This window comes from Varanus komodoensis, unplaced genomic scaffold (genome assembly GCF_004798865.1).
Source record: "Varanus komodoensis strain SLA01 unplaced genomic scaffold, ASM479886v1 scaffold25, whole genome shotgun sequence".
NCBI lineage: Eukaryota > Metazoa > Chordata > Lepidosauria > Squamata > Varanidae > Varanus > Varanus komodoensis.
Window position 1 is genome coordinate 8,951,987 of NW_025335661.1, and position 24,282 is coordinate 8,976,268.

General features: G+C 39.7%; 1 protein-coding gene across 1 annotated transcript in view; it reads right to left on the reverse strand.

The window, feature by feature from the left end:
* Nucleotides 1–24,282, reverse strand: part of DNER (delta/notch like EGF repeat containing) — a 137,887-nt gene that overhangs the window by 26,064 nt on the left and 87,541 nt on the right. The window contains exons 6-8 of the mRNA XM_044432745.1: nucleotides 20,516–20,669; nucleotides 18,990–19,103; nucleotides 8,793–9,017 (exon numbers count right to left, since the gene is read on the reverse strand). Coding sequence (XP_044288680.1) covers nucleotides 8,793–9,017; nucleotides 18,990–19,103; nucleotides 20,516–20,669 — 493 coding nt within the window. The remainder of the gene's footprint in view (nucleotides 1–8,792; nucleotides 9,018–18,989; nucleotides 19,104–20,515; nucleotides 20,670–24,282) is intronic.

Consider the following 24,282-nt stretch of genomic DNA (forward strand, 5'->3'; position numbering starts at 1 on the left):
CAGTATGGGCAAAACTACCTCCATCTACGTGCAAAAATACAGCTTCTGGCATTTGCACATCATGTACTTGTAAGATGGATTAGCTACTATGGAAAAAACTGGCATAGTCTTTCTATGTAATTAGTCACTAGCTTCCTTTGTTGAGCAATATACTGCTTCTTAGCAAGAAGGTCCTAATAACTATCAATAAACCAGCCCTCTGTGATTTGAAGACCATAAAAAGAGCCCTGCTGGATCAGACCAAGGATCCATCTAGTCTAGCATTCTGTTCACAGAGTGACCTACCAGCCATGGAAACCCAGAGGCGGGACTTGAGTGAAGCAGCACCTCCTACCCAAGTTTTCCAGCAACTGGTGTACTGGCAATCTACTTAAATCACAGGGATTTGCTTTTGCTTTGCACTGCATTGCTTTGAGACATATAAATTAGTGGCCACCCCATGGTAGTAAATTTCACAAGCTGATCAGGAGATGTATGATGAAAAATACATTGTTTTGTTAGGCAGTCTGTGTTTTCCAGAACAGTTCCGATGGAGAAAGGAGCAATCCAAAGCATAGAATACTGCAGCATTGCGGCAAGTGCTGGATCTAAGGATTAGTGACTGGTACTCTCTGTCTTGTACTCTGTTTAGAGATATGGACAAGTCATAGTACAGACTCACTGGTTTGACTTCCACAGAATGAATTACTGTAAGCTTAGAAAGAGGAGGATGAATGGAGCTGGGGACTGCCTTAGTGGCCCTGGCAAATGTGCCAAGGAGCTCCTGTGTTAGGAAAGTTACAGTTAAGTGGCCTACAATGCCTAGGAAGTAGCCAGTCAGTTCTGTACACAGTAATGGCCATTCGGCAAAAAGACCTGTTATTCGCTCCCTGATCCCTCCAAACTAGTCTTTTAGTGAAGAGAGTAGACTCTGAGGTCTGTGTGGGAAACAATGATCAGGCAGCTATCAGAGTCTCATTACCACTACCCTTCCACTCAGAAATCAATTTTTACTTCAACTGGTAATTGGAACATTTTTGCAGGAAGAAATACTGTTGCATAGGCAGAGAAAGCAAAGTGAAAATATGCATGCAAAAGAAGGTAATAGAAACTTTTGAAAATTTTCCACATTATCTGTCCCTTTAGAAACTATTTAAAATAGTTAGCAACTTGATGGTCAAAGGAATTAAAGCTGTCTTAGGGAGAATTGATTGTTCTTTTAAGCTGCAATGCCAGTCAATAGAAACAGAATAGAAAAGACACACCACTTTTGAACAATCTATCCCTGTCTGCACTACAACCAGAATAACGTAAGTGCACCCCTTTGCCCTGTTTTTCATCACTTTATTCCAGCTCCCCTTAATGACCTGAGAGTAAGAGTACCATGGATCCTAAAAGACAAAAAAGAGTAGAAGAAGCGTTTGATGAGCACTGCCACAAAGATCACAGAGCCAAATTATTCTACTCCTTCTCTAATCTAGAAGGGAAAGTGGAAAGTAGGGTGCCAATTAAGGAAATAGTCCTTTATACTTACATACCAGAATTATTGAAGCTCCAGCCTTTTATCTCTGATAACAGTTTGCTTTTTAACTCAATGAATAGTAGCAAAAAGTCCTGTAAAATGCACTGGGCTTGTCTGCACAACTGCCGAAGCCCAGCATGGCTTGTTTACACCATGGTAGGCTGCAGTATGTGCTGGCAAACATTTTCACTATTCACTGTGGCTTACTGTCTAGTGTGGACCAGGCAAGGACGGCTTCTGCTCGGGTTAAATGGGTTATGCCTGCTGGTTATTTAACCTCACAGTCACATACACCACCCTTACCAGGTTCACGCGACACCACAGTGATGACCTGTGACAATTTTAATATTCTGGCTGGCATGTGCTGCCACCCATCTTGGCTTAAATAAGTCATGATAGGCTACAGCAAACCCAGTGATAGAAACTGCAACATGATTTGCTGCTGCATTTTTATTGGTGGGTACACAACAATGACTCATTGATTATGGTAGTCCACTTTGATCTGTAAAGTACAGAACAGGTAACAACACAGTTTCATCTTACAGTAAAGTTTCAGCAAACAAAACAGCAAAACCTTGTCAAATATCTATCTCAAAAATTCTCAAAGTTATACAAAAAAGTACTAAAATGAACTGCTCATTACTGTGCTAGACAATTCAATGAGTGTATACTTGCATTTGACCACACTGATTCCCTCATGAAAAAGGCAATATATATTCTACAAATCCACAACTGTTAACCACAAAGATGGTTGCTGGTCTCCTCCCTCGACTGTCAGGACCAGCAACCATTTCAGCAGACTTTGCAGAAGGACATGAGAAGTTGCAGTCATCCCATTACTTTAAATAATTTTATGTAATTAAGATCATTACACTCACCCCCCCCCCACATTCTTTTTTCCTTGCATGTTGTGTCTCCTTAAATTGTAAGACTGTGGGTAGGGAGTGCTCTGTTGAACTGATTATTGGCTGAGTAGACATAAAAATGCTTTAAATAAATAGATAGATAAATAAGGTGAAGAAGAGAAGAAAGGACAGACCTAAATGGATTAAGCTCAACCAGGGGTCGTGCCATTTACAGATTATACCAGAACTCTGGGGACACACAAATACAGCATGGCCTAGTCCCACATTTCTGAAAAATGTAAGAACCAACAGTTAATCCGATTTGACTCCGATGTTGGGTAAAACATACAGAATCCTTCTAGGCAGAGGAAAAAAAGTGAAGACGACACCTCACATAGGGTATCCCACCTTTCACTTCCACTGCCACCATAAGCATACGCTTCCTTTTTTAATATACCCCTTTCAGCTAAGGTAGAGAGATCACAGATAGCGTAAATAAAGGTATGAAAAGTTTAATTAAAAGAACAGCATTCTCCTTTGTGCAAAGCAAGCAGCAACTGCAAGTGTGAAAGGGAATCATGTACAACATGAGTAATGAGACAATATTTTGAGATCTCTAGCAACCTTAGAATTGCTCAATCATTTATTCCCCACTCCACTGTCAAAAATGCACCACTTTGTAAAGTATTATTCCTCAGGCAGAAGCCTCAGTAAAAATACACATTTTCTCCCTATGCTATTACACCCTTCACCTTCTGTCCTTGTAACAAAACAAAACAATTGAACACATTAAACTTCCCCTTACAGAAATTATTTTCCCTCACAGGAGTATTTGGTGACCTTTAATGATAAAGTATACTGTCGCCCTGCCTATTTAACTTATATGCAGAGCACATCATGAGAAAGGCGGGCCTAGATGAATCACCAGTTGGAACTAGGATTGCTGGGAGAAATATCAACAACCTCAGATATGCAGATGGTACCACTCTCATGGCAGAAAGTGAAGAGGAACTAAAGAGCCTCTTGATGCAGGTGAAGGAGGAGAGCGCAAAAGTTGGCTTGAAACTCGACATTAAGAAAACTAAGATCATGGCATCCGGTCCTCTGACTTCCTGGCAAATAGATGGGGAAGAAATGGAGGTACTGACAGATTTTATTTTCCTGGTCTCCAAGATCACCACAGATGGGGACTGCAGCCAAGAAATTAAAAGACACTTGCTCCTGGGGAGGAAAGCTATGGCAAATCTAGATAGCATACTAAAAAGCAGAGACATCACCCTGTCAACAAAAGTTTGTATAGGCAAGGCTATGGTTTTCCCAGTTGCAATGTATGGCTGTGAAAGTTTGTGGTGAATTGTGGTGCTGGCGGAGACTCTTGCGAGTCCCTTGGACCGCAAGGCGATCAAACCGGTCAGTCCTAGAGGAGATCAACCCTGACTGCTCTTTAGAAGGCCAGATCCTGAAGATGAAACTCAAATACTTTGGCCACCTAATGAGAAGGAAGGACTCACTGGAGAAGAGCCTAATGCTGGGAACAATAGATGGCAAAAGAAAAAGGGGACGGCAGACAATGAGGTGGCTAGAAGGAGTTACTGAAGCAGTTGGTGTGAGCTTGAGTGGACTCCGGGGGATGGTGGACAGGAAGGCCTGGAGGAATGTTGTCCATGGGGTCGCGATGGGTCGGACACGACTTCGCGACTAACAACAACAATGATAAAGTATGTTAATTGCCATTGGCAACTTTTCTTTCCTCCCTTTCTTCTCTATAATATTGTTAGGGAAGTGTTCAGAGCTGATTAACTTAGGACTTCTCTGCTTGAGGCATCCAACATGCACTTTACCAAGGCTGCATCTTCTGTTTTCTTTGCAGGAGAAAGAGAGCATCGAATTCCTCAGAGTTTTCCCCTCCACCCTAGCGATGTGTGGGGAAGCCTTTCTATATATCCTTATATGTTCCAGTACACAACATCAGTGTTGTCGTGGACAATAGTATTGTGAAAATACACCAGGGCTTCTCTTTCAAATCATAGCACCATCTAGGACAGGGGTCAGCAACCCGTGGCTCTGGAGCCGCATGTGGATCTTTCATCCCTCTGCTGCAGCTCCGTCGCTCAAAATATGTGTCATAACTGCCAATGTGCAACACCTGCCGGCATGTGATTTATTGAGCTTTTTGACCCCTGGTAGGCCAACCATGGATAAACCAAGAAAAGAAAAGTTTCAGAAGAAAACAGAACGTTTAATGGTACATGGGCAGATTCATTTGTTTTCACTGCTGACGAGACTGGTTTACCAGTATGCTTAATATGTGGTGAGAAATTGGCAAACAACAAAAAGTCGAATGTTGCAAGACATTTCCAGAAAAAACACACAGCCTTTGCTGAAAAATATCCGGATGGAGATGAGGGGAAAAAAGCCATTTCGGAACTGATGCGGAAGGTTGATCTGAAAATCATCTCAAGAAGTGGATGAAGCCTGCAAATTCAACTACATGTGCTAGTTTTGTGGCCGCTCAGGAAACAGTCAGGCACGGGAAGCTGTCATAAATATGAGGAAGACTCAAATAGACATTAAGTATTTTATTTGAAAGTAACCTTCAACCCAGCATCTTTTTTTTTTTTTTTGGAGTTCAAAATGTTTTTGTTGCATGCAGAAATAAAAATTTCTTTTCTCTGTAGCAGTTCATTGATTTCATAAATGCAACACACTATAGTTTTTTTATACATAGCATAAAGGTAAAAAACGATATATGCAATGTTATCTTCATTTTAGATGTCAAAAGGGTTTTGTGGCTCCCGGTGTTTTCTTTTCTGTGGGAAACGGGTCCAAATAGCTCTTTGAGTGTTTAAGGTTGCCGACCCCAGAGCTAGGACAATACCTCACTCTAAACCATCTAGAACTTTCCTCACTCTAAAAAGAAGCTGCGGAAATGGCTGGAAAGCTCAGGAGAGGCCCTGTTTGCCCTCTGCAACACTCCCTCCAAGTCATCAAAACAACTGACTTCAGCAAACCAGGTAACAGCCTTGGTGGCTGTTTTCAAGCTCTGCACAGTCAAGTACTGCTGCTGCAAGCATTTGCTCTTGAATTAAACTGGTAATAAAACATCCAGTGAAGTTTCTCAGAAACTAAATACACACTTTAATGTAGTGTCATAGCAGAGTGCGACTTCTAATTACAGGGAGGTTTTGGGAGGTCAGCAATCCAGACCACTTTGCATAATCATCTCCTGCTGTGAGAAAAGAAGTGAAAATGTTGCTACCTACTTGGAACAGCAGTTTATTGAGGCTGAACTAATAATTTAGAAAAAGAGTGAAAGAATTAAGGAAATATATTTTCTGCTCCTGGATGAAAACCTCCTTCCCAACCCAGAGTTGATGTTAAAATGCTATGACTTTTCATATGGTAAACAGTTGCAAGATTCCCTTTGCAAATTCCATGCTATTTCTTTTTAGGCAATCACTTCTGAACTCAGGAATGTGTGTTCCACCTGCCAGAAACACTCCTGCGCCACTGCTCCGATCAGTGTTCCTGTCCTCATGTTGGAAACTACGCACAATGAGTGTCACTCATTAGTTGGGCACCTGCCTTGCAGGCAGAAGGCTCCAGGTTCAATCCCTGGCATCTCCAGGCAGCACTATAAACAAATCCTGTCTTAAACCTGGACAACCGCTGCCAGTCAGTGTCAGCAGTACTGGGCTAGATGGACCAATTCCTATGGCCACCTTCAGACTTGGCAGATACCACATCCAATTGGGAGCACTGACCACATATTCAGCATCAGTAAGGGAGCGGCAGAGCTAACCCTTCATGTGCTTGCAACCGCTTTCACATGTCCAAAAGTAAAACACAGAAGAGTGCTGTTAACTGAGAGGAAAGCCACATCAGCCCAGTGACTGCAACTCAGACTTTAAAGCAAAATTGAAGTTTCTTCCCTTTGAGTGATCACTGTACAAGAGGAATTTGTAGACACTGGGAAACATTTACCTGGCAAGTGAAGTAGCAGTGTTATTTTTAAGGCAATTTAGTTTGAGTAGTAGCAAATCTTGCAGTAAGTTAATTTTAGGAAACATTTTTTCCATTCTATATATTTCAAATATAAAATATATAGATGACTGTTTTATATCCTGAAGACTAGTAGAAATTAGCATTTTTTCCAACACGACATTCATTACTTTGGCAAGAAACAGTTTTATATTCAGATTTATGCACTGCAGGCTTCCTAAGTGATAAATCTGGCATCCCCCTTTTCAAAATTGCTTAAGGTGCCTCAATCACAGTTATTGAGCTTCCAGCTGTCATTATTGTGAGAAGAAAGTGAGCAATAGGCCAAAAAGATGTCAGCCAATCAATTTGTATTGCTTTATTGCCCAGGAAGAAAATTGGCTTACAGTATATCAAATATTTTGAAACAAATCCATGAGGATATTAAGTCCACTCATAAACCAAAAAGATGCCGTATTTCTTAACAAATGACTTATGAGTAAATACATTGGGCTGGATCCAATGGTGGCGGAATAAAAACTGCTAGTGAAATGGATTTTCTTCCTTCTGCAACCTGCCTTTTCCCTATGCCCCCTGGAGGGCTGTACTGGGAGGGAAGAGAGCAAAGGAAAAGCTCATTAAGCAAATGGAAGAGTGCTCACATGCTGTTGAACCCAACTTATTGTGCCCCCTGACTTACATATTAGATTTATGTCCCATCTCTTTGGTTTTTTTAAATCCTCAAAGCAATTTAATCATTTTGCTCTTCTTCCTGCTCTCAGTCTTATCCCCACAACAACCTCCCTGTGAGGTTGGTTAGACTGAGAGTCTATGACTGGTCCAAAGTCACCCAGTTGGCTTCATGGCTAAGCAAGGACTAGAACCCAGATAACTTGAGTCCCAGACCCAAGCTCTTAACCATTTACACCTCACTGACTTAATGTATGGAGCTCTCTTTACAAACTAGTAATTAATCATGCAATTTAGACTTTTTCTTGGGCAGGGGGAGCTTAAGACAAATTTGGCCTCTCCTGTTCTTCAATCAAATGGCCATTAAGGATGCCTGCTACTTTTTAATGAGGGAAACTGGATGAAAGAGGGGAGCCTGCACAGAGCTCTTCTCATCCTCCACCTGACTCAAAGTCTATTATTTTAACAGCTGCAGACAGCTTAAACTATTTAAAAATAATAATCAATAATTCAAAGTTAATGAGGACCCAGCAATCACAAATCCATATTGGCACACTACTAATGCCTTCATTAGGCAAATTCAAAGGAAAAAACACAGTGCAAGCTTTTGAGAGCTACAGATACCATACCTTATTTGTCTGCAGACTTGTTTCTGAAATGTAAAACCTCAAGTGTTTTCAGGGTAGCTTACAATTAAAAAATTGAAAAAGAAAAGAACTCACATAAAAACAAAATTGTTGTAGAGGATGAGAAGGTAATAAAACAGATTTGCCCTGCATGAAAATGTCATCAAAATTTGCACTACACAAACCCTGGCAAAAACATTCTGAAGGTGATCTGTCTCTCTTCTTGGTCACCGGTTGCCTCACTTGCTGAGTGCCTTCAGAGGTAGACTAATATGGGGAGGTCCATCAAGTACCGGACCTATTAGCCATTAAGTGTGCCTTAGATAACTCCCAGCATTTGAACTGAGCTTGGAAACAGGGCAAATTCTGCTGTTCATTAATGGGTGAAATATGTTTCCAGTGATTGGCCCTGGTAGCAGCCTAGCAGTTTCATTTTAGAGAAGCTAGAACTTTCCAGTTATCTTCGCAGGTAGTGCTGATACAGAACACAGCAGTACTTAGAATCTTCAATTCCATATGCATGACAGTCTAATCACAAACCATAGCTGTCACTGAAATCAGTGGAGACATTAGTCTTGGCTTAACTTAGCTCCTATTGAAAGAAAAGGCAAAAATTCTGCATTCATCCCAGTATCCTTCTACCCACCTTCAAATGGTAGAAAGATCATAGCAATTGTATTGCCAATGCATGTCTTGATGCTTATCAAACCTACCACTTCATGGCCTCTGTGCAAAAAAAGTTAGGAGGTAAAATGTGATTTAATACTCTGCAAAAATAATTTAATATTTAGTTGTAATTACTAAATAGATTTACTTTGACAAGGAACAAAACTTGTGCCGCTAAAAATAAGCTATTTAAAAACTTTTAATGTCACTACTTAACTTTATAGCATCAAAGGCATTTGGTGCCTCACTCTAAAACCGATATCCTGGAACTCTGCTGTTGCAACAGATATAAAATGAGCTGTAAGGAAAAGTTGCATGTCCAAGTGCTCATTCTGAAATGTTTGATTAAATATAGAATGTGTCAGTACTTACTATTACACCATGCTGGAAGCGATTCTTGTTAAACAGGAAAAATAAAGCAATTTTCACCTACATATTTCAAGAAACTAAGAAGAATTGCAAGAATGTGGTAGAGTCACATACCTGGGATACAGAGGCATTTGTAACTTGTTCCAACACTTCGACAAATGCCATGAGCGCAAGGATTCAGAGCACAGAAGTCAATCAGCTGGGCACAAGTAGGTCCTGTGAATCCTGGGGTGCAGCTGCAAGAATAGTAGAGCTGGTCTGCATAGCAGGTCCCATTGTTCTGGCAAGGAAATGAAGCACAGTAGTCTATTTTTTCTTCACAAGATGGTCCCAGGTATCCTAAAAAGAAAAGTTACAGTTATCCTCTCTCACACACACAATCTGTGTACATATAGATGATCACACAATTCAAATGGGAAAGAAGGAAAGTGACACAACTGATCCCATTGTGCGTCACCTCAGGACACCCAAGTTTAGTGGCTCCAATAAGGGTTTTCAGAGGCATCATCTGGATCTCACACTGCATGCCCTTCACTTGAAAATAGTTATAAAATGATACAGTATGATGTCAGTAGTTCTAATTCCTAAGAAAATCTTTCAGTCATTCTACTTTTGTATTTGGTCTCAAAGAAGTTTCTCCATCCACTGTAAGGACACATCTCTCACTAGGTACGTCCTCATCCCGCAGTTGATTCTGATCCTCTTGATAGGAATTTCCAAGCTTTCCTTGATTTACCCATGTGCTATACCCCCATTGTGTTCATTTATGAGGAGCCTTATTTCCTTAACTCGTGAGGAATCGTCATAGTGTAAATGAGGCCACTAAACTGAATTGACACATAACAGTAGCAAGAAAGCTGAGGAAGGGGCTTATTGGCAGCACCCATCCCTCTTGCAAAGTACTCAAGATGCTTATTCATTGAGAGGAGAGGGAAGGGGAAGGACTGCTTGCTGACACTTCAGAGGGAAAGCTGCAAACCCCACTTTGTCGCTGGGTGAATTCACAGATGTAGGCTCACATGTTTACCAACAAGCGCACCCATGGGAAAAGAAGTTGCCAGAGCAGTGCTCAAAATGGGTGGAGAAAATATTTCCTGGCAAGCACCTTATTACCTTGGGGTCTGCATTCTGGTGGGTAGGCAGGGCTAAAGCCAGTGAAAACCACTTTCAGTTCTGAAGGTCAGAACTGAAAGTGGATGAGCCATTCCCTTTCTCTCTCTCTCTCTGCCCGTTTCCTTTACATTTTCTTTCTCCTTCCCACTCTCCCTTTTCCTCTTCACCCAGTAAGCTGTCAGGGAAGAAACAGACTGCTTTTGCCAGATGTCTGAACTGATCTCTTCCAGAGGGCTTTTAAAATTAGGTCAGGGGCCATGCGCATCCACAGTGCTGCAGGTTCCCAAGCTCAAAAGGCAGGTTGGAGTTCTTTCCAGCCAGATCTGCAGCTGAAGGAGTTCCATCTCTTCAACAGAAGAGGCCAGCAGCTGGAGCCCTTCCAGCCTGCAGCTTTGGTTCAAATGCATACCTACAGAGAGAAGCACCGAAATTTTCCAGGAGGAGGAAAGAGAAAGACGAATATGAACTTTATTGTCTGATATTTTTGATGTAATTAGACAAACAAGTGCAGCCTCAGTTGGGATAAATACTTAATTCATTTTATTCTCCCTTCATTATTCTGCATAAAAGGGCACTTTCTACAATTAGCTATGAAAATCATGGCCTTCAGCCTAATTAAATAATTTCACAATGCTGATTGTATATTTAAGTACTATTAATAAATGGTTACCAAGCATGTATATTAATATAGTGCTATGGAAAATATAAACTTGGGAAGATAAGCCCCTCAGTATGAACATTTAAAACTGCAGAAAAATATGTGTTTTTCACACTGCATTAGTTTTTCTATTTGCAATTTTTAAAAACAAAATGGGACAAGCAGCCTTGAGGGTGAATATATTATGGACAATGAGAACCTCCATGGCAGAATGAAACTCAGCTACTTTTACTGGGAAAGAAAGTCTACCAAAGGCAAGGAAAAAATAGGAAATAAAATAAAACACAGAAATAAATAACATGGTTCAGAAATATGATGAAATGTTTTTGCCAACATAATACTGATTAAACTTACAATATGCAGAGAGACAAATAAACTAAATGAATCCAGTGAATCCTTCCATCTTGCAGTAGAGGATTCTGGGAGTAAAGTGAACTCACAAATCTTTTACAGATAAGACAGAAATATAACAAGGAAGGAATTCTTATCAAGGAGGAGCTTAATTATTTGATATCACAATGGCCAATAGCAGACAATAGCCTTAGAAAAATCTTGATAGTGATATTCTGAGAGATAGTGTTATTTTGTACTATTGCTTTGTCAGATATTAATATAGGATTGCTGGAGATTCCATTAGATTTCATCCTAGAAGCAGAAAGCTGAACATGATAAATGAATTTAGTATCAAGGAACAGTGATTATAAAATGTTTAGATAAGCAAAATTCAGAGTTGTGTGCAGCAGGTAAGCAAACAAAATAAATAGTTATTTTGCATTTACAGTAAGTCAAAGGCAGACACAAAATTCATACTACAAGAAGGAAGTGTATCAAAAATAGTCTGCCTCTTGAACTGAAATTTGCTTGAATCAAGTCTGAAGCAGCTAACTGATAAATTGAAACCAATCTAGACAATGTGTTTCAACAACACTGAAGAGACTTATGACATCCCCAAACTCCTTTTTATTTACTGCATTTGCAGCCCAGCCTTCCTTGAAGGAGCTCAAAGGAGAGTACATAGGCTTATCACATTTAATCCTTAGATTGGGGTCATCCCATGTAATGCAGGGAGCTTCGTGGTTCAAGCAGGGATTTGAATTCAGATTTCAGGGCCCAAGCAGGATACAATATAAAGTAATAATAAGATAAAGAGAAAAACAGGGAGAAGTCTTAACTGCAGTAACTAATCACCTAATTAAAATGTGTTCTGCAAGTACATGAGAAATAAAATGGAGAGGAACAGAACCACATAACCATCGTAGGCTTCCTTGTGATAAGAAAAAAATTGAATATAAATGGAATATTAGGATAAAATATGTGTATGCACAGATGTTTTAGGGAGTTTAGAGTAACACTGAATTTTGTAATGCCTACATGATGTGGGTTGTGCTTACAACATACTAGGGAGAACTAATTGGGTAAGATGGGGAATTTTAATGTCTACAGTTGCTGGGATACTTTGGCAAGTCAATGGACTATGAACAAGAAGTCTGTTCCATTTTAGAAGGCAGACAATAGATTAGTTCAAGTGTGATCTGCCCACCCACATGGTGTAGAATTTTGCAATCACTAAGGACTAGTTATCGAGTAGAACTAGTTTGTCTAACACTTGTACTCCATAGTTAGTACATACTGGACCAATTTATTGCTCTTCTAAGCCGATTTGGCTGTAGTCCATTGATTCCCTTTGGAGAAACAATTCCAAACTCAGAACACAGGGAATATTTGCTTCTCTGACTCTATACCTTGCTTTGCAACCTTCATGAACATCACAGCCATTGTTGCTTCAGCTATATTATCACTCAATGGCTTGACTAGAACTGACACTGTAAAGCACTGTATATGCTGCTAGAGCTTAAATAAGGCTGTGTTAAGAAAAGGTTGCTTTAGGAAAAAGCAATATTTTCCAGTTAAACAAAATACTCATTGGATTGAGTAGCAACATTAAGATATTACACAGGAAACCAGAATATAGCATCTAACCAGCTGTTCTCAAATGGTGTTTTGGGACAGACTATGGAACAAAGGAGCAGGTGTAGTTGAAATGACTAAAGGGATTGTTTTGTCCAAACAGCAGCAAACATTTTAGTCAAGAGTTAGTGAACATGCGACCCATGGATTCCCTAAGCACAAACATAAATGATAACCAGGATGGACAGGCTAGAAGGAAGGAAGTTGGGAGGTCCATGATGTCCTGAAAATGATGCTGCTACATTATACTTGGCTGGATCATAATACAGCGATCTTCTCAAAGTGGGAATGGGACTACAGTGCTAGATGTCTTGGTCCCAGCACATGTGAATCTGCGTATCTATCCAAGCAGTTAAAGCTCAGTTTGGCATCTGTGATTCAAAACGTTAATCCTTATTGGAACCCAGCGTAAACAACAAGCAACTAAGAAATTCAGGATCAATACTTAATAATTGAGAATGGTGAGCTGGATGGATGAGATGAAGTAAAATGGACTGATGATTTTTAAAAATGTAGGGATAGGCAATCCGGAGCAGCAGCACAGTACCAAATTTGGAGTTTTATTCCAAACTGGGGGAGAACTAGTACAACTGGACTGGAAATCTTCCCATTGTGTAACTAATCAATGTGTGGCATCAAAGCTTGATTGGTCACCAACAGATACATAGAACATACACTAGAGGAATTATAAATGCAAATCCTAGAAGGCAACATAACAAAATAACACACTACCCAAATGGGGCAGAACACAAGTAGACAAGGAAGGAGTTTAGTCAACTAGTTGTAGGCAAACTGAGCAAGTCTGTAACCCCCTCACCTAGACCTCAAGCAAGAGGTACCATAAAGATAATTTTACTCATCAGAAAATGGAAGATGGTAAAAGATGACCTACCATGTGACTGGATACTGCCAATGACTGGCTTCTTGTATAGTATCATGCAACCTGTGGTAAGGTTTACAAGTCATGGCCATGGAATAGATGGTAATCTATAGGAATCTATATGAAAACTCAAACTGCTGAAGTAAGTGTGGGAGGAACAAAGTAAACTTTATTTGAGTCCGTCAAAGATACAGGATGACCTTGAATATAATTTTCTCTTAAGTAGAGAAAACCATACTCCAAAGGATCAAACCCTTAAAAAGATTTCTACGTACTAGCTGTCTGAGAGATAACACTGTAAATTCACCCATAAATTGTCCCAACCACTTTTCATAAGGATTTGTGCCATTAGTTGGGATTAAAACTGATCAAATGTGATAGGTAGAAAGCTATTTCAAACTGCAGTTTGCATTCTAAATCTGGGCCAGTCAGTTTAGAAGTCAAAGAGGGAACTGAAGAAATCAAAAGTGAAATTGAAAGTGAAATGAATGTAGTTACACCCCTTAATATATTCTACAGCTGATGTTCATCAAAAATTACTGAGGTCTTTAAGCACGGGTTGCTGAATCTGAAGCATCCTCTATAGATTCTATTTTATCACTCTCTTTCCGTTGTTCTCCAATGTTTCCTCTATTTTAGCTGTTTGAGAACTTTACTTTCCTTTTCCTGCAGCAAAAAATTCAGCTCCTAAACTATGACCGTTGCTTCCAGACAAGACATATCTCGTACCACTACCTGCCTCAGTTATTTATTTATTTAAAACTTTTATATGCCATCACCACATGCCTCGGAATCTTGGGACAGCTCACAAATGTACAATTAAAAACAATAAAACAATACAAATTCCATAAAAACAAAAAATCGACTGTTACCAATAAAAATATTAAATTTTAAAATAACAATTAAATAAAAAGGTTTTAACCTGGCGCCGAAAAGAATATAAGCTCAGCGCCAGGCACACCTCTCCTGGGATTGCATTCCATAACCTGGGTGCCACCGCAGAGAAGGCCCTGCTCCTTTAAAAAGGGCTCCCAGGGCAAAGCCTCTCCCGCAGATCTTAAGAGGCGTGAGGGAATTTAAAGGAAGAGGCGCTCCTTCAGGTATCCTGGTCCCAAGCCAATCAGGGCTTTATAGGTTAAAACCAGTATCTTGACTTAGGCTCAGACTTCAACTGGAAGCCAGTGTAGCTGGTAGAGGACCAGCATTATATAATATAACATTATGGAATTTTACAGGCAGTCCCATCACCATGTAATCTTCCCATGTTTTCCCACTTCTATCTTTTCTCTTAATTGAAAATCCATTCAAAAGGAAAAAGAAGAATAGCTTCACATTGTCTTTCACTGGGAGCCCTCTGTCTGGAAACACCCTCATCTGTATGATACTAATGCTCAAAAATAATTGTGTGCTCACTCTTAATCATTATTGACTTTTTCATGCTTTTACTAAGCATTTCCCTCTTCTCTAAGTCTTCGCAGGGACAGATTTACAAATCCTTTGGGTAAGAGAGCACTAGAAACCGATGTTTGACTCACAGGAACTCATCCCCATACTTCTTGTGATATTCTTCTAAACACTGTTTTGGATGATTGGCCTAGGGTTCATTAACAGTTAGGAAGAATCAGGGAATGGATAGTGTTCTTGCCACATCTTTTGTCTCACGTGCTGGACATTAATAATGCCTACGTACTGAAATATATGTTTTACTTACAAATATACAAGCAGAGCACAGTAAATGAAATTATGTAGTACTCCTTCAACTGGTAGCAACCCCAATTACCTTTACTCTGGTTCCCAGATAGCTACAACCCAATTTCCAGCTAAATGCAGCCCTAAACACACACACCTATTTTCTTTTTTCAGTCTAAATTCAAGTGTTTCTTGGAAAACAGCAAGCAGAACTCTGCCAGTTCATCATATGCTACCTGCCAAGCCAGGCTGCCCATTCCACTGCTGCGGGTAAATAGTGCATATGGGGGGAAAACACCAGCAGTAATTGAAAATTACTAACTTTCTTTTGTCAGGAGCACAAGTTCTCATCATGGGCGTCACAGTGAATCATTCACAGTCACACTCATCACAATCTTCCTCTTTTTCCTTTGTCACAAAGTAATTTATTCCCATCATCTCTTGTTCATTTCATTTTATGGTTATATTATTTTACTGAGATTCTGGGGTGTTAGCCTTTAAGTTTATATACCAGCCCATGGCCTACCTTTTCCTAGTGAGCTAAATTTGCACTTCTGAGCATATGGCCTACAATTAAACTTGTGCAAGAACCTCCTTTGAGAATTATGTTTTCCCCCTGCAAATTTTAGAACAGTCTAAAAATAGTGCTCTCTTCAACTTAACACACCTGACTTTGCAAGTTGCAAGCTTCCAGCCAAATGCAATGTGTCTTCTTTAATCTTGCTCTCTCCCCACTCCGATCTTCATAATAAAGATAACAAATGAATGTGTGTGTGCAAGAGAGAACAAGAGTGGAAAGGGGAGTGTTATGGGACAATGATAAATTGATTGAAAAAGGTAAAAAAATATAGCATTTGATCAATAACTGTATGTTGTTTCACATGACTGACTTATTAGATGTTCACTCTGGCTTATCTCCCATGCTTTTAAATAACGCTATAAAGCTGCTGGGTCAGGCCACGAATGGATTTGGGGAGAAGTGTCAGTATTATACCGATGAAAATTAGTTCTAGTAATTTTATTTATTTATTTATTTATTTATTAATTAAAACATTTTTATGTCGCCCCATTCGCCGAAGCCTCGGGGCGGCTTAATGTGTTCCACTGAGGCTGAATCCTGCTAAGATGGAGACCTTGTGAGTTTTCTCATCTGGGAATTGGGTATATAGGCTGTTTTAAATGGAGTTGTGCTTCTCCTAAGGAACAGATGAGTAGCTTGGTAGTGCTCCTTCATCAAATTTTGTTACTTGAGACCTCTGATACAACTGTTCCTGGAAGAAGTTGGTATTATTAGTACTATTACTATAACTACTGCTTGCTATTGCATTTATATCCCACCCATTTTCCTCTTGTGAGGAAGTCAAGGCAGCTTACATAGCTCCATTTATCATCACCACAGGTATTCTGTGGGGTAGGGTGGGGTGGGTTGAGAGCTGGTAACTGGCCCAAAGCTTCATGGCCAACTGGGGACCAAAACCTAGGTCTCCAATGTCCCCAGTCCGACACTCTCAACACTGCACCACACTGGCTTCCTCCAAGAAGTCTGACCATCATGGTTCATGCTCTGTTAACCTCCCAGTATTACTACATGCATCCTAGAGGGGATGCCCTTGAAGATGACCCAGAAGCTTCAGCACATTCAGAATGCCGCAAGCAGGCTGCAGACCAGGCAGCCAAGAAAAGCCAGATTAGACTGATTCTGAAAGATTTTCACTAGCTGCTTATTTGCTTGCAAGTCCAATCTGAAATGTCTAGAACACAAACATTTGAATAAGTACCTCTCTATATAGCAACCTACTCATGTCATACAAATCATATTATTGTAATATACATGGTAAGATGAATGGCATTATAGAATATTTCAATTAATAAAATAAAGGGTACTAGCATGAGAGCTCTACCCTGTGATGTTATGTTGAGAAGCAGCCTACTGTGCGACTTATTTGAAACTGCTATTGAGAAAAGGCATATACCACGTCCACCTTTCTGTTGTACAGGTAACTGCCATAACTGGAAGATATTCATGCCTGAATGTCTGCAGAAAAGTTTTATACAGATCAATCATGGTAAACAGCTGCTTCTGATGTTTTCTGGGGAGGTGCATCCATTACAATCCACAAACTAGTGTACATTGTTGACAAGTTGTCCTCTTCAACATTAGCAAGGACATACCCAGAGCTTGCCTACCATAGTTAATGCAGTGATCCTCACTGTTTCAGCAGCAGAAACTACACTGGTTCCAAAAAGCTCTTGGAGACTTTTGCTGGGCCATGGGGCGCTTTCCTCTCCTCCTCACCCCCAAGCGAAATGACAATGTTGGGCACTGAACTGGAAGTCTTTTCAGATCTCTCCTCTTGTCAGCTCCACATTGTTCAACCAAGGCCTCCTCAGTCAGTCATCAGACAACTGCAATGATACTTGGTGGTACTTGGATCTTTTTTCAGCACTGAGAAGCAGGTCCTGCTTTTTCTTGCTCTTTTTCTTGCCCCTGCCCCTCCTGCACCTGAGCAATGCTCTGCGATAGCTAGCCAGTCACATGGGCCTCTCCTCCATCACAGCTGATCTCTCCTGGGTTTTCCTCTCCTCCTCACTGGACATTTTACAATTGAACCCCACTCCCAAAGCCTTCTCTGGTAGACCAGATCACAGCAGCTGGCTCACTGCTAAAGCAGACAGGGAAAACTAGAAAGCACATGCTGAGAGTCAGCCACCACTGCAAAATTGTGACAGAAAGTGCGTGAGAGAAAGGCAGACATTGCACTTGATGTGACTGGGAGCCACCAGGAGTCCTTCAGCTTTGCAGTGAACCCTACTACTGAAGTCACAAGAAACTGTGCAAGGATTGCTCTAATCAGGTTTATTTGAGCAGAACAAGTGGGAAGAAGCAAATCTACCTTGAGCAGCCCCATCCACCCTAACTCTGTTCACATATTTATCCAGTTTTCTTACTCTATATATCTGGTTAGAATGGATTTGGACAGAAAACTTTTTAGGAAGCCAGCTTAGGTTTGGCTCAATCTCAATATTGGATTGTTGCACTGAGTGCTGATACTATTTATATCCTCATGGGTTGGGGCGGAGGGAGGAATCATTCAAACTGACAGATTTAAAATGCTGATATTGTGTCACTTTATAGGTCTCAGCATAGTTGCTAAATGGGTCACATATTGCAGTATTTTGTTCCAAGAAGAGATAACAGTCCACTGATGCTGCTACAAATACACTTTGTTATTAAGTCAGCATAAAGAATAGAAAGGGGAAATAACTCTAAGAAAAGATTCGATCCACAATAGAATCTAGATAAATAAGAAATCATGGTGGAATAAGATAGGAGCAGACAGAACAGAAATGCCATTAGCTCCAGCTTCACTCTGAATCAACATTTTAGTGCAGGTGACTACTGTGAATGCTGTATTATTGAACGCTTCCATGCATTTTGGTGCCATCAACACCACACATTTCCAGGCAGAAAGAAGGTACAAAAGTGATGTTTCCAGCCATCCTACAATGTTTCTATTTGATACATATATTTTGGCTTAAATTTACATATACCATATACAGAGGGTTGGATGGCAGCTCCACAAGGGCCACATAACATAATTACAATCCTACACATTTGCAGGAGCAACAGCAGTCAGTCAGTCCACGTGGAACCACCAGGATAATGTCCTCTAATGACCTCATTGACTGGGCAGGTTGATATGGGAAAAGGCACTCTCCCCGGTTATCCTGGTTCCAAATTGTTCAGGACTGTGTACACTAGTATTAAACCTTTAAACCTGCCCTGGTGGCACATCAGTAGACAGTGCAGTTCCTTCAGCAAGGGAGTGGCATGCTAAAGAGACTACATTTTTCTGTCAATTAGTCATCAGCAACTCCATGATTCCAACTTAACACATACCATAAAGAAGGGAGAAACCAGATAAGGTGGAAAACAGTGCCTTCAGCCACCTCATACAGAGAATATGCTTTCTTTAACATGACTGAATTATTTCCTGCTTACCTTCTGGGCACTGACAACTGAATCCACTTATACTGGAATAACAAGTGCCTCCATTTTTACATGGCTGTTGACTGCAGTAATCAATTTCTGACTGACACAGTTCTCCAGTATATCCTTCACAATGATGGAATTGTTAGAAACAAAAGGAAAAAGAAAACAGAGGGAAGCAGAAATGTTGCATTAGTACATGGTCACCGTAGCATTTAAGGACCATTCTAGATGTTATTCCTGTATGCTAGTTATTTGTAGTCACCATTGTTCAATCTTGCTACTATTCTCTGATCTGAAGAGACTAGAAGCTTTTGACTACATGTTAAACTAATTGCAATTGATCATTATACCTGAAGCTGAATTGATCATTATACAATTAACAATTATACTGGGTTAGTTTCTACTATAAAAAACACATAAATATTATGATCAATCCATATTTAGTTCTATTAAATGAAAAGATGACACTCATCATAGCCTTGACCATATAGCTTATTCAAGTAACTCTATTTAAAGTTCTATTACAGACTAATTCATCTTCTCAGATGTACTTTGCAGTTAATAGAATCTAAAGCATTAAAGCATTACTTAAATGTATTTACATATCTTTCTTATTGAGAATATACTTGGATGCATTTACATATTAATATTAAATGTAAAATAAAGATGTACATGCACAAAGAGGTCACACCTCCTTGGCAGCAGTGTTTAAGTAGAATTAATATAAATTATAAGTAGTTAATATAAATTATGTATTGTGTGGACAAGAAAGCAATTAAATGAAGTATAAAAACATCACTCCTAAAGAACGTGGAATAATCGTTCTATTCACAAAATGCAACTCAGCACTTCCATTATTTTATTACATTCAATGGTGTAGTCCCAACATGATTAAGGAACAAAGAACTCTCTTCAATTAGTTTTGTATACAGCACTAGAAAATTTGTGACATTCCAAATGCTGTTGGACTACAGTTCCCATAATCCATAACCACAGGCCATATGGGCTGGGACAAATGGGTCCAGCAACATCTGAAAGGCCAGAGGTGCTCCGCACCTGCTCTAGGGAGAAACATAAGACAGGCTTTCAAGAAGGAAACCTGATCACAGCTATGTACTGCACAGATTGTCTCTTCTGTCGACCCAGTCCTACCTGACCTTATTATTCCCACCTGTTGACCTGCACCTACTCCCATTCCCTTCCACAGACTTCTGCAGATATAAGAAAATAGAGCTTTTGGTTCTACCTGCTTTCACAGGAAATGCCTTTCCCTTTCCCATCCATATTAAAATAACTATGCTTAGCCAATCTCTCCAGTGATTATATGCCAAATGAATCATTGGAAGGCAGAAGGATAAGAACCTGCCTCAGCCATATCCCCACTCTTAACTCACTGCAGTGAATTAACACATATCTATGGTCTACATAAAAATACAAGCATTGTATTTTCCCTCTGTCTCGGGAGAGGCAGGACTTGTCTCTGCAAAGCAAAATGCAGACACTGTGCACTATTTCAAGAACAACAGAAAACATACCAGTAGGGCAAGTGCAGGTGAAATTGTTTCCATCATGTTTTTGTACAATATCTATGCAGGTTCCATTGTTCTGACAGGCATTGCTTTGACAGGCATTGAATTCTTCACAGAGATCACCCAAATATTGATCTTCACACTCACAGAAAAAAGTTGTCTAGGAAAAAAGCATGCTATTGTGAGACATCAAAGCTTCTTTCTAAGCCATGATTTTGATCAAGAATATATAGATCCTGAAGTTTAGAGAAAAGATTAGCAGTGGCAAATGACCAATTGAGTAAGGAGATCCCATGGGGGAAGGAAGAAGCTCCTCAAGGTGCAGCTGATGCAGCTGTTCATGCAAGCAAAATAGATTTCTACCAACTTAGGCTAAAACTTTTTAATATAAAATTCTTTTATCATAAGTTAATTAAAACTTGTTGCTATTTTCACAATCAGAAACACAGAATAGTCTTCCAACTGAATTCTTAAAATATTACTTGGAAAGCAATTTAACAGAAAGCCATTCTAATTATTTAGCCACAATTTAACATGCATGCAGCATAACCCTAGGAATATTTGCTCAACAGAAGCCAGCTAACCTCTGTGGAGATTATACTGAAAGAAGTATGTGCACAATTGCAGCCTAATTTATTACTTTTTAGTTTAGTTATTTAGTTCAATTTCACTTTAGGTGAAATGCACCTTATGTTGGGTTGTGACTGATTGGTGCTTTTCAGAAGCACGTCTTTTTGGGTTTTTAAAAGAATGCAGTATTATTAAACAATAGTAAAAGTGGGTTCCACAGATCATTGTTCTGAAAACCTTGGAGACTGCTGCTGTACATGAACAAAAAGCTGTACTTTATAAAACATATAAAGTATTAGCTAATCCACACTATCTGATATTATGAATTACTCTCAGTGCAAAAACTAGGTTCAGACAACCTGGTATCTCACACTCAAGGGTTGCATATGTAGTAAGTGCAGGTTGTCATTCAAACATGGTTGTTGAAATGTAAGTTCTGTTGTCTGAACCCAGCTGTGCTAATAAATCGGGGATCATTAATCACAAAGAGAATCCATGGCTTGCCCATTTGGGCACTGCTTGCTTTGCTTGGCATTAAAGTCTAGTTGCTTACAACAGAACAACAGACCTTTAGTTCTGACCATGAGTCTGCTTTCATGAAGCTTGGACTTTTCCTTTCCTGATGTTGAGATGGCACAAGGACCTTATCAGGCATTGCTTTTGTGAGCAAGAGGCAGTAATGAGCCTATGCTTTGATGGCCATCCAGGCAGGAATCCTCCTTGCTAGCTCACAATACTTCATAATTTATTATGTGCTATTGTATTTCATTGTATTTTATCGTGTTGTAAGCCGCCCCGAGGTTTCGGCAAGGGGCGGCATAGAAATGTTATAATAATAATTATTATTATCTTTTAGCACTTGTGTAAACAATATTACTTTTGTAACCATCTATTTTAATTATGTAGAATGCTGTACACAAGTGTTACTATGCCATAAATTTGTAATCTAGAAAAGCTAGCCACTTTCTTTGTTCTTGGGCTCAGAGCGTTTTCAAGGATTCTGCTGTTTCTATCTGAATCTAGCTGACTGGAACCCTACCTTTCAGGAGCCCTCACTGTGCAGTGTAAGAGGTTTGCTGCTAAAACTTATGGAGGTCTAGCTAGCTTGTTTGGTATTATTGCAATAAAAATAATCTCCTTCTTAGTAAACCTGGAGTTGGCATATCAATGACTGGATATCATTAAAAAAAACCAAAACCTTCTGCCCCCAGCTAGGGCAACAGGCATGTCTCTTGTGCATGAGTTCTGCCAACTCCTAACTACTGCAATATACTCATACAATTCCTGAGGGTCCTCTAACCCCCAGGATTGGCTGTTTGAGCCAGAGTACTTTTCTACCTGCAGCAGTCCTACTCATATCCAAGCCCTTTAGACCCATGTATAATTACTTGTTAAATAACCTAGCTCCTGTTGTTTTTAATGAGAGTTTATTCCCATGGTCCTACATATAGTATCACCCTCTAAATGTGTCAAAAATTGTTCAAATAGCATTTCCTTTTTCTTATTCTAAGTACATTTTCTTCTATTCTTTTTAACCAAAAGCAGAAATAAAAACATGTAGCATTCCAGAAGGTCTCCAACTCCCAGCGGTCCCAGGTGAATTATAACTGAACAGCAACTGGAGAGCCACAGGTTCCTATCCCTGACCTAAATGTTTTTCTTTTTTTAATTTTCTGCTTGTGTCAAATTAGAATTACAGTGGTGCTCACAAAAAATTCTGGCTAGCTATCATGCAAATCAACAAGCCATTTATAGTTCTATAATCCTTTAAAGTTTTCTATCTTTACAAAAAGTAGGTAGAGGATAAAGTTAATATATAAAATTATTAATAATTAAACTTATTTAAAGAAATATGCCAAATAAAGCAGGGAGATGGAGATCGAATAGGTTGGATCCACTAGGACCTATCACATAGATTTCATTGGGATTAAAGTGGCTCTACTGTCTTCCACTAGATCCAATTAAATGTATTGCATTATACTACTTTAAAAAAACAGTCTAAGGGCAGAACCTATCTGGGAAGTTTTCCCAACAAACTATATTGAAATGAATGCAGGAGGGATGCGAAAAATAATAATTCTTTTGAACAAGAAACATGACCATAGGTTTTCCCCTTCTGGCCTAAAAACAAACCTAAGTAACTATTAAAAGTATTCCCATACTTTCTGGTATATTTAGGGAAAATTAAGGGAGACAAATGGAAATAGCATCACAGATGCTGAAGATTAAAGCTGTGGTTAATATTACAAGTTTTCTGTCTAATGATAGCCTTATTCAAGTATTCTACTTCTCCCAAATCAATGTGGTACATTATACAGTGAGCCTACAAAGATCCACAATGCTCCTCACTGCAGAAGGAAGCCTTTGACTTGTAGCCCTCCAGACATTCTTGCCTGCAACTCCCATCAATCCTAGCAGAGCCAATAGCCAGAGGAAACAGTCGCAGCTCAAAACACCTGGAGTGCCCCAAGTTGCTCTGCTTTCCATGTGGAGTGGGATGGCAGCATGGGCAGAGAGGGGCTAATTCTGCATGCTTTTCCCCACTGTTCTCTCAATCTGCTCAGAAACAGGGCAACTGAATAGGGCTGGCATGTTTGCATGCAGCCTGTAAATTAATGAACTCTAAACTAAAATTGGCATACATCTGATGAATCTAGCTAACTTATCATTAGTTTAGCCTGGTTTTTTATTAGAGAAAAGAGCAACAGAAGCCATGTTTTAATTAATCCTGTGATTAATGAGCCCAACTATGAAATTGCAACTTCAAAGCCTTCCACTATGACAGTTTTCTTAGATTATTGGTCTGGCTTAGAAATAAATATGGCTTTCAATATTTTCATTAGTAGTACTAGTAGTATTTAGGGCTTTCTTTAAAAAGATAAGTTGCTATGATCACTGTACATGCACAGCTTAACTTAAATGTCTGCATCCAAAGAACTAACTGGCTAATTCAGAATTCATCCTCTTCCCCAGCACTATTTCTAGATCCTCATTAAATCCCCTCCTTCAGATATGCCAATGCAAAAACCTACTCTAGTGGGTAGAGTCCAGGCACCTCAAAGAGGTAGCTTTCAAAGGCTCTGCAAGCCTCTCTCAGTGGGTCAAGTGAAGGGAGAAGGCAGAGGCAGAAGTTGCTACTCTGAAATTGTGGTTTCTTTGCTGGTCTCTCTCTCTGTCTCTCTCCCTCTGTGGGTGCCACTGAG